Here is a 13303-nt window from a genome sequence, read left to right as displayed (position 1 = left end):
CTTGCTCCAAGCTCCTCCACAACATACAGGCCTCTTTTCCCTGCTCAGTAAACCCGTAAGGCTTTTTGATGCCTATGAATTTTCTTTTGTTCAGCTTCTCCAAAGGTTGCTACCAGTGGAAGCTGAAAAAACTCTCTACAATAAAAGTGTAATTTGAAAGGTGTTTTAAAGTTCAACAGTAGTCTTTTTCTGGTGTGGGTCGTCTTTTTTTTTTTTTTTTTTAACGTCTGGAACCTACAACTTGGTCCCTCGTACGAGCTGAGGGAGGTGCAGGAACTGAACCATTGCTGGCCCTGAGAAAGGTGAAAACAAATAAGTCGGGAATTGCAGGTCCCTGCTGCCCAACCCCTGTCTAGACTGTGTCCTCACTGATCTCCCCTCTGGGGATGGAGTGGAGCCACATTATTTTCTCTTTCTCATTCCCCTCCCACCTTCCTTTAGAAAGTGAGGTTAAGCCTTCGCTGAGAGGGAAAAGAAAGAGCGTGCTTGGTGTGTGTAATTACAGCCCATGAGCATTCTTCTCTAAACACACAGGCACTGCACTTCGCCGTGAGGAAAACCAAACAGTATCGAGAATGGGTAATGAGTATGAAATGCTAACCTGGCCTAGCTACCTCGCTGTGAATGCTCTGTGTGCTTCGCTGCTGCTTCCATTTCTGAGTGTAAGAGAACTGCAGCATAATAGGTATTTTCCCGTTAAAAAATCACTAGCCAACAAAACAAAAATCTTTTATGCTGATGAAGGTGAAGGCATAGAAAAGACGGATATTTTCTTATGACAGAAAGAGGCGTGTGTCACACAGCCCCACTTCCTGTTGGATAACCCACTGAAGAGCCAACGCAGAGCAAGGAAGAGAAGGGACAATTCAAGTTTTCTGAAGAGCTGAAGTAGTTTAACGGCACACAAAAAGCAATCAAATCTGATGCATGTGCATTTCATTTATAATATGTCCTGTGATTTAGGAAAAAGTGTTTTGAAAGTGCTGCCTGAGTTGACATTGACTGAATAAAAATCTTAATCTGGAAATTTAGAAAAGAGAGAAGAATGTGGCATGGGAGGGGACAGTGGCGAGGCGGAGAACAAGCACATTTCCATGTTACACAATCTTCTGGGGCCCTCTGTTTCAGGGCGGTACAGCCCCCGGGGCAGGACCAGAAGAACAGAGACCTGTGCTAACTCTGCACACCTCATCTGGCACACCAGATATTGTATTTTATTATCTGTGAGTTCTGGGGCAGCAGCACACTACATTGCCTCTGGGAAAATAAGAACCGTGACCTCTTGTCAAACCTACTGTGCAAGGCTTGGGTTTAAAACACTGCAGGCTAGTCCATCCAAGACCTCTCTTTCCCAATGTAACTGTGTTTTTCCAGCTCTGTGTTTGTTGGCAGAAGACAGACTGTTAAAAGTGTTTTCATAGATCTGATTGATGTTTTAATATTTTGAAGAAAATGTCTTCATTTTTTTTCATCTAAAGTCCAGATATTTACTGTTAAGGACAAGTTTTGCTGTCTTGGTGACTTTCTAAGATACACATTGGTATTTTACAGCAGAAAAAAAGAAGTTAGTTATGAGCAAGTGCATGCAAGCAGTCCTGTCAGTCAGTGCATCTGCAGATGTTGAAACTGTCAGGCATCCAAAAAACCCTCTCATTTTGGACAAAAAATGTGTTTCTCACAGGAAAAAAAAAGTATTTTCATTGCTAAAATATTACCATCAGGATTTTTTTTAAAGAGTTGTATCCATTTCTTTGTATTCTGCTTAAAAGAAAAATTTTTCCATTGGAACAGACTTGATAGAAGAAATATCAAGAATGTGACCTAATAAGTTTACTTGGAAGGGATGCTATTATCCAAGGTATTCATGTATGAATGAGACTCAGCCCAGCAGCGAGTTTCCTTTGATCCCACAGTCAAGTCAAATGCTGTTTATTACATCCATTTTTTTTGCAATGGAAAATTCTATGATGCGGTAAATCTGTCATCGTCACTCAAAGGCTGGATCAGGAGACAGCAGGAGAGGGTCTGTGAAAGGAAACAGCTCTCACTTAAATGCTAGCCACTGAAAAAGAAAAAAGTTTATGATAGATGGCTGCTTTAAAACTGGGGTTTTTGCAAGCAAAACATCTCTTTCAGTGGGTGGAACTGCGATATCTGCCCATATAACCTTTCAGGATCACATCGTCACCCACTGGTGCCCATGCACAGCTTTGCTGTTCGCTGATGAAAGCTCTCAATGCTCTTCTGTGAGTCAGTCCTTGCCACCGAGCACACACGGAGCTTTCCTCACCTCAGACGCTCTCAGCAAAGTGTTACGGCTCCCCGTTACGTCCGTAACGCATAAGTACTTGATCACAGGATTGCCTCCCTCTTCTTCTAGTAAATCTCACCTCATTCCTTTGTTAGGCAGAGAGCCTCCCTATTCATAGGATGGATACAGCTTTTCATGCAAGAAACATAAATCCTATTCCTGCATGTAGCATGGGTAAACTGTCCATTCCCCAGCCCGTATTTCTTACCATGAGGTTAGAAATGGAATGGAGGGGTTCTATGTTCAGCACGCTACGGAACAGAAGCCTTTTTTTTTGTAGAATTTCTGAGAATTCTTTCAATTTCTGTTGGATTTTACTGTAGTTGCCTAGAACCCTACATGAAGAATATTTCCTTCTGCGCATACTACGTAACTTTTACGCAGCATCACACATCTGTTGCTCTTGTTTTGTCTTGATTTTTATTTTGCCTTGTTCAGTACCATGCACATATAGAGCTACCGTTGGTACCTTGGAATACAGTTGGGTCTGTAATTTAAGACAGAGACTCTCATTCTGTTTTTTCCTCGATAAAAGAAGAAACCCCATCCACAGTTAAGTACACTATCAAGCCTCATAGGCGAGAGGATTGTCACACTTGAAGCTGTGCACAGATGCACAAGTTTGAATAGGACAGGAAAACAGAAGCCCTGTTCCCTACTTTGCCTTTGCATCACCAGAGCCACAAAAGCTGGTCAGATGATAAATCCCCCTTCTGTGGAGTTCTGACGTGATGCCCTGGCAAGCTGTGCTAGCACAAGGGCACTGGAGACGCAGGGTGGGATATAGCAGAATGCTGTGTGTTGCACTATATCTTGTCTTCAGGCTGCTCGCAGGTCAGAGCAGACACATGTTTGGACCCATAGAAACTGGGACAGAATGCAGCGTAACACTAGGTCAAGATACAGAGCCACAGCTTTGCTGGATTCTACAGGCTAAAGTCATCAGGCCAGTACCTCTAAGCTCCTATTTTGGGGAATAGAAATTCAGTAAAACTGACAACAGAGTGAAAAATCTGAATTTAGAGCAAATGTTGTATGAAACACAAGTCTAAGTTAAGCCTATAGAAAAATAAAAGCCCAAGGAGATACTCATGGAAACAATTATTTTTATGAAACAGGTACAAGCTTTGGGTTGACACCTGTTCTGAAATATTTGGTGGTTTGGACATCTGTGCTGTTAAAGCTGTACATGGAAAGGATGGAAAAGATTATATTTTTGAGGTAAGCAATCCTACTCTTTTCAATATATGCTTTTTTATCTTACAAGCACCCAAGTAAAGAACATTCGGGGTAGTTGGCCATTGGCTTATTCGTGTTTCAGGAAAGACTGTATTTTTGAGCAACGTTTAAATCGTAATACAAAGCCACATGTCCAAGTTAGTGGTAACACTTGCTGGAAAACATAACCATATATATGGTCATGTCGTTTAGTGTTTGAGGAAATGTACACCAAGGACAAAACAAAACCAAATGTGGATGTCACATTTTCCCAGCCCTTATGATTTCTTCCTGAGCAGGCTTACCAGTTTTTCCTGGAAGGTTTATAGATAGCCCTATCCCAAGGGAACCCCAGCAAAATTATACCTTTACATGGAAAGGGAAATTAAGAATGAAGTGGAAATTACTTTGCTTTTTTATAGCGTAAATATTACCTTTAGGATCTGATGCCTCATGAATCAGAGGTTTCTGCTGTAGATAATTTTGAAAAGCTTAAGTTTCTCATTTCCCTGAAGTTTATTATAGGTAAATATAACTTTGTCGAGCCATAAAACAAGCTATCATCACTTGCCTATCACACAATTCAGGATTTCTTCAGCATCTTAGAATTTTATTCCAGAGATGGGCAAGGATATTCAGAATCTCTCCACTCCAAAAGAATTTGCTAAAGCAAAATAAGAGTATTTTTTCTAAACCATGAGAGTAATCGAGATTATGAACTGGCCCTTTCTAGTTATTTGGATCTGTTTATGACAGAAACGCGTTATAGAAGTAAAAATCTTTGTTTCGTCATAGTGCTAAACAGCTGTATGTTTAGCATACAGTTTCACAAATTTATTCCTCACTAATAATCCCCAAGTCGACCAATAGCACTTTAAAGGACTGAGCAGCTTGCAGCATTAAACCTTTAGTAAAACAAACAGAATTAATCACTACCTCCTGAGATGCTGAGGAAGATTTCAAGAAATCCTGTGTGCTTAGTCTGCCCAGTCAAATCAGAGCTTCCTGTGTCTTAGTGGATGAAAACTCACCACAGCATGAAATTTAGGATTTGATACTAAACCTCCTCTGTTGCTCTTTCATATGGTGCAGTCTTTCCCACCACTGCACCCCAGAGTTCCTGTTCAATCAGGAATGCTCAACCCAATGAAATCTGACTGAGATTGGAAAGACGGAAGAGAAAGTGTTTTCCCCTTCCTGAAAAGAGGCCACTCTGAGTTCTCATGATACGATACAGAGGACATGCCTGAACATAAGATTTGTCATGTGTGCGACTTCACAGCTTGGCTGTGGCCATGGGTGTACCTCGAACATTTCGGCTTACTGGGAAGGTATTGAGTCCTGCTCACAAGCAAGCTCCTCTCCAGCAGCTGGGCTTTGGCAGCCTCTCCTATGCCATTTAAAGCTCTGTAGGATACTCTGCAGTTCCCATAGCCCCTAAATAACTCAGAGGATGGGTCTCAGCATTTTCCACACACCATCATTTATCTACATTAGTTACATTTGAGATAGTTCATGTTGATTTGGCTGGCTTTAATCCAGTAAATTTTGACCCCACAATTTAAACGATAAAGAAATGCAGATTATCTTAAGACATAACATCTTAGTTGTCTTAGCTTATAAGATAGTAGTTAAAACCAGAAAGATTGCATGCAAGAAGATCCAAAACTAGAGTAGGATTGCATTTAACAAGTCTATTCCTGTAAGAACTAGAGGTTTCAGACATAAACCAATGCTGTTTCTCATACACTGTAGCTAAAGCTAGTCTGAGAAATGACTCGTGTGAACCCACACTGAGTCCCTCCTACCCATCTCTTTTATTCCCGACTTTCTTTTCATCCTGTGTTTTCTGTACAAATATAGCTGGGCCTTTTCTGCTTGTGATGGAAGTGAAGGGTGTCTCCTTTATTTTAACATCCTGTTAGCAAATTCCTGTCAGGCTAAATGCACTTCACTTTCATTCACCACTTTTTTTATACTGCACAATTTTTCAAACTTTTGAGCAAAGCCAGCAAGCATCATCAGCTTTCACTGGGTACACAGAGTAACTCCTGCATCAGGCCTGAGGCGGCGGGCGGGCAGGAGGAGAAGGGGGAGCAGTTTTTCAAAAATGAAATAGCCAGAGCAAATTGTCTAATGGACCAACAGAATTCCTCGCTTCCTGCTTCTGAACAAATCCCCTAATTTTCCATGCCAGATACAGTCATACTTTTAAGCAAACAGAATTCTGAGAACTGCAGGATACGTGGGGATCTGGGTTTATAGAGCATTTTAAGTAGGGTACATAATGGATGTTGCAATTAAAAGAAAGAGTGGATAGAAGCGTAATAATTCTTGCTGTTCTACAGAATCAGCTGAATTGTTTGGAAGATGGTAATGCTCATCAGCAAGAATATTTAGAACTGGATAAGACAATGAAATGTAGAATTGTTTGCAAAGTTCACAGCCAACAGAACATCTGTAAAACTTACGATCAGTTGCTACTAAAAAGCCAGCTTACATCAACAGTTATTACACCGTAATTTAAACGGTTATTGCACTGCAATTCTGTGACATAATGAAGATAAGACTGTCTGCGCCAGTATGGGAAAAATTTTCGCCTTTTGTGTACTTTCAACGTAAGAAAATAAATGTGTTATTAAAGTTAGCAGGACAGGCTGCAATCAAGAGCCAGTAGCTGAGCTAAAGCATTCCTTAAACACTGCGTTTGCACTCCAATCACACTCCCATCCTGAAAGCTATGCTCTCATGTTTTCATGGTGGCTGGTGCACCTGCTGCAGAACTGCAGGTTTCTGTATTACCAACACTTTCATTCTGCAGATATGATCTGACAACCACCCACCCTCCCAATGTACAAAGTAATGTATGCAGATGTGTTCTTCCTGATCAGTTTGAACACTCAAGCCATGTAACCACCAAGGGGAGAGCATACATATCTGCCATCTGCCTTCAGAGTGAATGTGAATTAGGGTAGAATTCTGCTAAAGTATCCTTCATACACTCAGCAGTCTAGACTGAAATTAACTTCAGAGGGATTTTCTGTGATAAGGTTGTGAGAGCAGCATTTTACAGGAGTAACTACTTAGTACATAGCCCATGTTTTGACAAAGGTGTTCAACAAGAGCTTGGGGACATGCATAATCCAAGGCAATAGTTTTAAAATACCCACCATGTTTAAGTATCACATGTAACAACTCATCTACTTATAAAAACCCATTCTAAACTGATGTTAGAAAATATAGCATGTAAACGACTTTTTACATGACTATTTCTGGAAGGTTATGAATTAATTTCGTATTGTCCTTTCCTTTTTTATCCTATACCAATAATTATATTAGTGTTGTTGCCCTTCAAATGCTTTGTGCTGGTCGTTTTGTCATTCATTGGTTTAACATTCTGCTTTCTTTTATTCCCCAAAACCATGGAGCAGCAAATTGTACCAGGGGCTGATATTAGAGAATCAGTACAACATTGTGTCTCATGAATCTAATGTTCTAGCTGTACTTCTTAAAAAAACACCACTGTAGAGTGATTCTTTATCTGTGATCTAGTATGGTACGCTTATGCTGCAGGTAAGAATGTGTTGGCTCTTAATGTTAGATCTAGTCATCATGCCCCACTTCTGACATGGTTTTTTTCCGTTTTAGTTTCTCTTCTGTTTGTATTTGATTAAAAGTGTGAGAATTTTTAAATGACCTATTCTTATTTTAAAGGCTCATGGCCATTCAAGTTATGCAAAGTGTGCTTGCTGTACAAGTAGAGTAAGGACTGCTCAGGAACAGTATGGAAGGATTAGAGAACTAAAATGAAAGAAAAAAAATAAGGGCGCTTAGTGACACTGAAGTATCGTTCTGGACACTTAATTTCTGCATACACAAACCTTGTTATGACATAAAGAAATATACAGATATTTATTGCTGTTAGCTTCTTGTAGATGTCTCCTCGGGGGATGTGCATGTTCCTTTGGCCAAGCTGTCTCAATGTAATAAAAAGCAAGAAATTGCAGTGTAAGTACAGCTTACTCACATTTCATAGCTTTGGGTGCTAGATTTGTGTCCATTTTATAGACTTGGGTCGGTTCCCCAGTGCTAGTTTGTGCATCAGTATCCAGATTTTTATAGCCACCCTAGATGTTTCTAGCAATTTGAACAAACCAAAGCCAATACTACTGTTATTTCCCAAACATCATACAAAGGATACATTTTTAGTGTACCATTCATCTTTCCATGCTGCTATAAATGCTACTCCCAGGGTAATTTTAAAGGATGTCCATTTGAGCCTTCTTGCTGTTTAGTTGAGGGATATCTTATGCATCCTGAGGAAAAAATTCCAGACCGATGCATGTGAAGACAGGAACAGCAAAATATTGAAGTCATAATATTATTAAAACATAATACAACCTCTCTTTTCTGTGAAGCTACAGTTTTCTCAGATGGGGGCTGTAAGAGGTAACTTAGACTTGTAAAAAAATCGGTTTACTAAAAGTTGTTCCCTGGCGTCTATTTCCTTCTCTAGAAGAACATTGGAGTACTGGTCTTTTACTTTTATACTCCAACAGCTATCTCCAAACCCCTACTAGGGAGCAGTCAGCTAATTAAAGAATCACTTAGCTGGAAGGAAGGGTTGTCAGGATGATCAGGAGGAAGGTCCCAGTTACAGTTCTGTGTAACAATCTTAGCTATGCATTCAGCGTCTGTTCTTTTCCTCCATTGGAATGCTCAGCTGCCAAACATCATTGTGCCAGAAAAGCTGGAGAAACCATTTTATTAACACCTCGTTGCAACAGACAAGCTTTTTAACTGTCTAACCAATTCCTGGTAATAAGACATCAAATTAAGGCCCGTTAAACTTTAACTTCTCAAACAGAAGGACTTTGAATCTTTCCCTTTTTAAATGAGTAAAAGAGAATTTTCTGCAGGTTTTGGTTTTTTTTTTAATGAGTAAAAGGGAAATTTTCTGCAGTTTTAATACTCGTAGGAACAGATTGAGCATTGCTCAAGTTTCTGACTCCACTGAATATTGTTTTTCATGATTCATTCTTGGAAAACCAAACCTCTGGGAAAGTAAGCAAAAGCTCATATCATGATGATGAATGCAGTAAAAGAGAACAAATGTAACAGAATCCTTTAAAGTGGCCTCACAGGCAGTCTCCCAGATTTTGCTCAAAATTGAACGGGTGGGTGGTTACTGCAGGTGTCTTATTTCTACTTGCTTATTTTAACCCTGCGATATATTAAAAATAGCTTCCAAGTGGTTTATAACCTAGAAAGATGCGAATGGTGTGGATTTCACAAAGCACATTTTCAGCCACTGTAAGCCAGTATAAGAAATTGAAAAACAGAATCTGATTTGTTTTTTAAGTCTCTGTGTGATAGATACCGTTTCTGAAGGTGCTGCAGTCTCTCGGACTACCAGGGACCTCACGGCCAGCTGCAGAGCACGCGTACTGCGTGAGGTGTAGTGATGCAGCCCCTGCACCAATAACGCTGTCTTACAGACCTTCTACTCCCAGATTCAGTGTCCTGGATAACACTGGCTAAAGCACATGAAGGAATACATCAGAAGGGAGCAAAGGCAAAAGAAACCTGTATCTCATGCAGTGTTTGTGCACAATACTACACTGTTCACTTCGCAGTGCAGACAGAGCTATGCCACTGACTGTGGCACAGACGGAGTGAGCACGAGCTTCTGATACGGTACTTCCAGCTGCTCAGACTCCGCTTACTTCTTCTGTCTTACTCATACACATTTCCAATGTTCAGCACCAAAGACCAAACAAAGACATGAAAATATATTCTGTCAGAAATACCTGGCAGTATCCTTGGAAGTGGTGTACCACAAACCATAGCCGTACCTAGGTTGGAGGTCCCCTAGTCCAACTTCCTGCTCAAAGCATGCCTCACTTCAAGGTTGCTCAGACCCTATTCTAAAAGGATAAGGAGAGGCAGAACTTTTGTTTCTTACCATGTTTGCCAGTATGGTAGCTACAAGACTGCTATAATAGACCTATTTTTAAAAACTCCCTAGAAACATAACTTTATCTCTGAATCAGGTGATTTGGCATATGAGTATGTGCAGGAGTGGCAAATAATAATGATTTTTTTACTTACTGAAATGGCTTTTCATCCATTAAAAAATATCCGCTATCCAGGTTAGTAAGGAAACTAAATCCAGCTGTAATAGTTAATAAAGTCTCTCTTAAGACCACATCTGCCTGTGAAGATTCATATTTCCAAAGCAACAAGCATTCCTACATTTCCTAATAGGACTTAATATAACAATTATTCCTAATAGGACTTCAAACAACTTAATAAGAAATGGCTAAGAATATGAAATTCTAGGAAAAAAAGCCTTTTTAATCAAGATTTTTCCAAGGTTCTGATGCCTTAGTGCTGAATTCATTAATATATTCCTCCATAGGTGGGCTTTCTGTGATAGAAAAATATCAGTTTATTCACTGAACTCTTCTGGGCCTTTTTTTTATATATTTTGAAAGTGACAAATTCAATCCACTGAAATTTTCCAGACACCATTCCAGAAATAATGACATCAGCTGTTCTTTTAGACAGAAAAGTAAATGAAGTGTATCTAGTGACACAGTTAGTGAAGGGCGTCAATATGTTTTGCTAGGGCACCACTTTTCATTTGAGTGGAGCAATAGTCATTGACCTGCAAGAATAACAGTAATATTTTGGTCTCCACCCTAAGAATAATTCTTCACAATTTTTTTTTTCACACAGTATATGTTTATTGTGTCTATTGCCAAAATACCTGTAACTTAAAAAATTTTAAATTAGCAATATTAGCACTTCTTATTTGTGACTGTCTCAATGTTTTGTTTTGTTCATAATGAACCATACTTAGTAATAGGGGGCTGAATATAGGTAAAATTCATTGTGATGTTAACTTAATTGTTATTTTATAGGCTAAACCTATCTCTTTCACATACTCTCTTTGAAGTGCTTTAAATTTTCTTAGGTATATTAGCTGCATTTTCTATATATTTTTACACCTTTTTTTTTAATTTACTACATTTTCATGAGCTTACAACATACAGATTCAGCTTCATCCATAGATTTTGATTGGGCAGAATAAGCATCTGCTTGGTTTGTTTTCACTCCAGATTAAAACAAGACCATATAAATGTGTGTGTAGTCACTGGACCCTTGATCTAGGAATGCTTGATTCACTTTCCCAGCTGTTCTTACTTTTTCTGCAAATGTTGCTATTCACCCACTATGGGGGTGACTGTAAAAGTTTCCTAGCAGTCACCACTGATTTTAGGCTGTATTATTCCCTACCAACTTCTCAGGTGTGGTTACATTTCCAATTACAAATGATTCCTGCATCTGCTGTGGAGACCTCAGGGAAAGCCTTGTGATTACTTCATATCCGGTCACTCCCTTACTTCTCAGAAATCACACCATCTCTTCTTACATCCCATTCAGTCTTAAATGACCTCCTCAAAATATTAGTTTTTCTTAATGTCAAGTTGCTTTCCCCATACTCAGAACTCTTAAATTAAAATCTGTATCAGCCTTTACCTTTACAGTCAAAATTTTCACCAGAACTGGGCTCATCCAGGCCCAACAAAAACAACACAGAAGAATAACACATTCATAACATAGCAACAACACAAACCAGCTTCTCTTATTCGCAGACCAAAGTAAATGTTGTTTCTCAGTCCTCACATGCTCAAGCACGGATGTCCTGCTTTCAGCTGGGACAGAGTTAATTTTCTTCCCAGTAGCTGGTATAGTGCTTTGTTTTGGATGTAGTATAAGGATAATGTTGATTGCACACTGATGTTTTGGTTATTGCTAGGGACCGCTTACACTAAGGTAAGGACTTTTCAGCTTCTGCTGACTGAGAAGGCTGGAGATGCACAAGCATCTGAGAGGGGACACAGCCGGGACAGCTGACCCAAACTGGCCAAGGGGATATTCCAGACCATATGGTGTCATGCTCAGCACATAAACTAGGGAAAAGCTGGCCGGTGCTCGGGAACTGACTGGGTAGCAGTTGGTGCGTGGTGAGCAATTGCATTGTCCATCACTTGTTTTGTATATTCTTTTATCTTCAGCATTATTATTATTTTTATTGTTACTATTTTAATTCATTTCAATTATTAATTTGTTCTTAAAACACCAGTTTTCACTTTTACTTTTCTGATTCTCTCCCCCATCTGGGGTTAAACCACGACAGTTTTTTTGGAGCCAAGTGTGGGTCTTGAAGGGTTTGAGATAATAACAGGTTAAGCAGAACATATTAAGGAATTCATATCTGTTAACTGTTGCGGGTCATGGTATTGATTCATCTGATCTTGATACTAGTTTATCTGATCTGCACCATGCTCTTCTAGCTGCACAAGCTAAAGATTGGCGTTGGGTGTTGCAGTTTGCTGTGCTCTGCAGTGATTAGTGATGTTTTGCCTGGGAGATTTGTTACTAAAACACTGACCCTGAGCTTAGTTTGGTATTTGAGCTTTGTACCGAAGCCATTTCTGTTCTTCGGGAACCATCTTGTGGAGACAATTACTTCTTCCTCTGCAAGGTTTTTTTATGAAGGAAATACAGAATGTCACCTTCCCTACCTTATTCTATGATGTTTCCTCCTTCATTACAATAACTTTTCACTTTCTTGAACAACCTTGTGTAGTTAAAATACTTCAGTTGGTGTTTCTTGGCAATGCTGTCTTGATTTCGCCCAAGGTTAATAAGCAATTTAAGGATACCAGAGATCTCCCCTGAGGCTGAATAGTTATGAGTGGCAGGGTGTGTGGGAGGGCATGGTGTTGTGGTTTAACCCCAGCGAGCAGCCAAGCACCACACAGCTGCTCGCTCACTCCTCCCACGGTGGGATGGGGGAGAGAATCAGAAGATTAAAAGTGAGAAAACTCAGGGGTTGAGGTAAAGGCAGTTTAATAGGTAAAGCAAAAGCTGCACATGCAAGCAGAGCAAAACAAGGAATTGATTACCCACTTCCCATGGGCAGGCAGGTGTGCAGCCATCCCCAGGAAAACAGGGCTCCATCATGTATAACGGTGACTTGGGAAGACAAACTCCGTCACTCCATCCCCCCGCCCTCCTCCTTCTTCCCCCACTTTACATGGTGAGCTTGACGTCGTATGGTATGGCATGTCCCTTCGGTCAGTTGGGGTCAGATATCTGCAAGATATGCAAAAATATTGCAGCTCTCATCCAGGCAAGCACATTGCCACCTAGCTGCTCCAACGCTGGCCAGTAGCCTGGAATTAGAGGGTAAAGAAGCCAAGCAGCTGGGATCTGTATCTAGGGAAGGGGGTTTTGACAAAGCAAGGGGAAGAAGGACCTCTGGAGGTGACTCCTGTCAAGTGTGAAGGTGTCCTTTCAAAGATGTTATGTGTTGCCTAGGCAAATGGACCATTATGGAGAGAGGTACTCAGTACCTGAGAGAATTAGCCGTGCTGGAGGTGATTTACAGTGTCCTGGACAACGAGCAATTACCAAAAGATCCAGATGAAGTCCAGTGCCCACAGCCCATGTGGCAGAAGTTTGTGTGGAGTGCACCATCATCGTATGCCAGCTCAATGGCAGTAGTGACCTGGAAAGACTGAGAGGGACAAACAGCAGATGAATTGGCTAGCCAGCTCTGGAAATACAAAGCAAATATCTCTTCCTCCCTCATCTCGACTGTGGAGAAACTGTCCTGGGGGTTCCAGTGATTCAAAGAGCATAGGTCCTACTCCCCACCTATACGGACCAGTATCTCAGATACAAGGAGTAAGCACTCAT

At 40.4% G+C, this 13303-nt stretch overlaps 1 protein-coding gene across 1 annotated transcript in view; it reads left to right on the top strand.

The window, feature by feature from the left end:
- Window positions 1-13303, top strand: part of SYN3 (synapsin III) — a gene marked incomplete at its 5' end in the record, with an annotated part of 89636 nt that overhangs the window by 68858 nt on the left and 7475 nt on the right. Inside the window, one exon of the mRNA XM_010160622.1 lies at window positions 3430-3532. Within this exon, the coding sequence (XP_010158924.1) occupies window positions 3430-3532 (103 nt within the window). The remainder of the gene's footprint in view (window positions 1-3429; window positions 3533-13303) is intronic.

Source organism: Eurypyga helias, unplaced genomic scaffold, assembly GCF_000690775.1.
Source record: "Eurypyga helias isolate BGI_N326 unplaced genomic scaffold, ASM69077v1 scaffold7311, whole genome shotgun sequence".
Taxonomy (NCBI): domain Eukaryota; kingdom Metazoa; phylum Chordata; class Aves; order Eurypygiformes; family Eurypygidae; genus Eurypyga; species Eurypyga helias.
The sequence above is the reverse complement of the archived record's forward strand: the minus strand, read 5'-3'. Positions and strand labels throughout refer to the sequence as shown.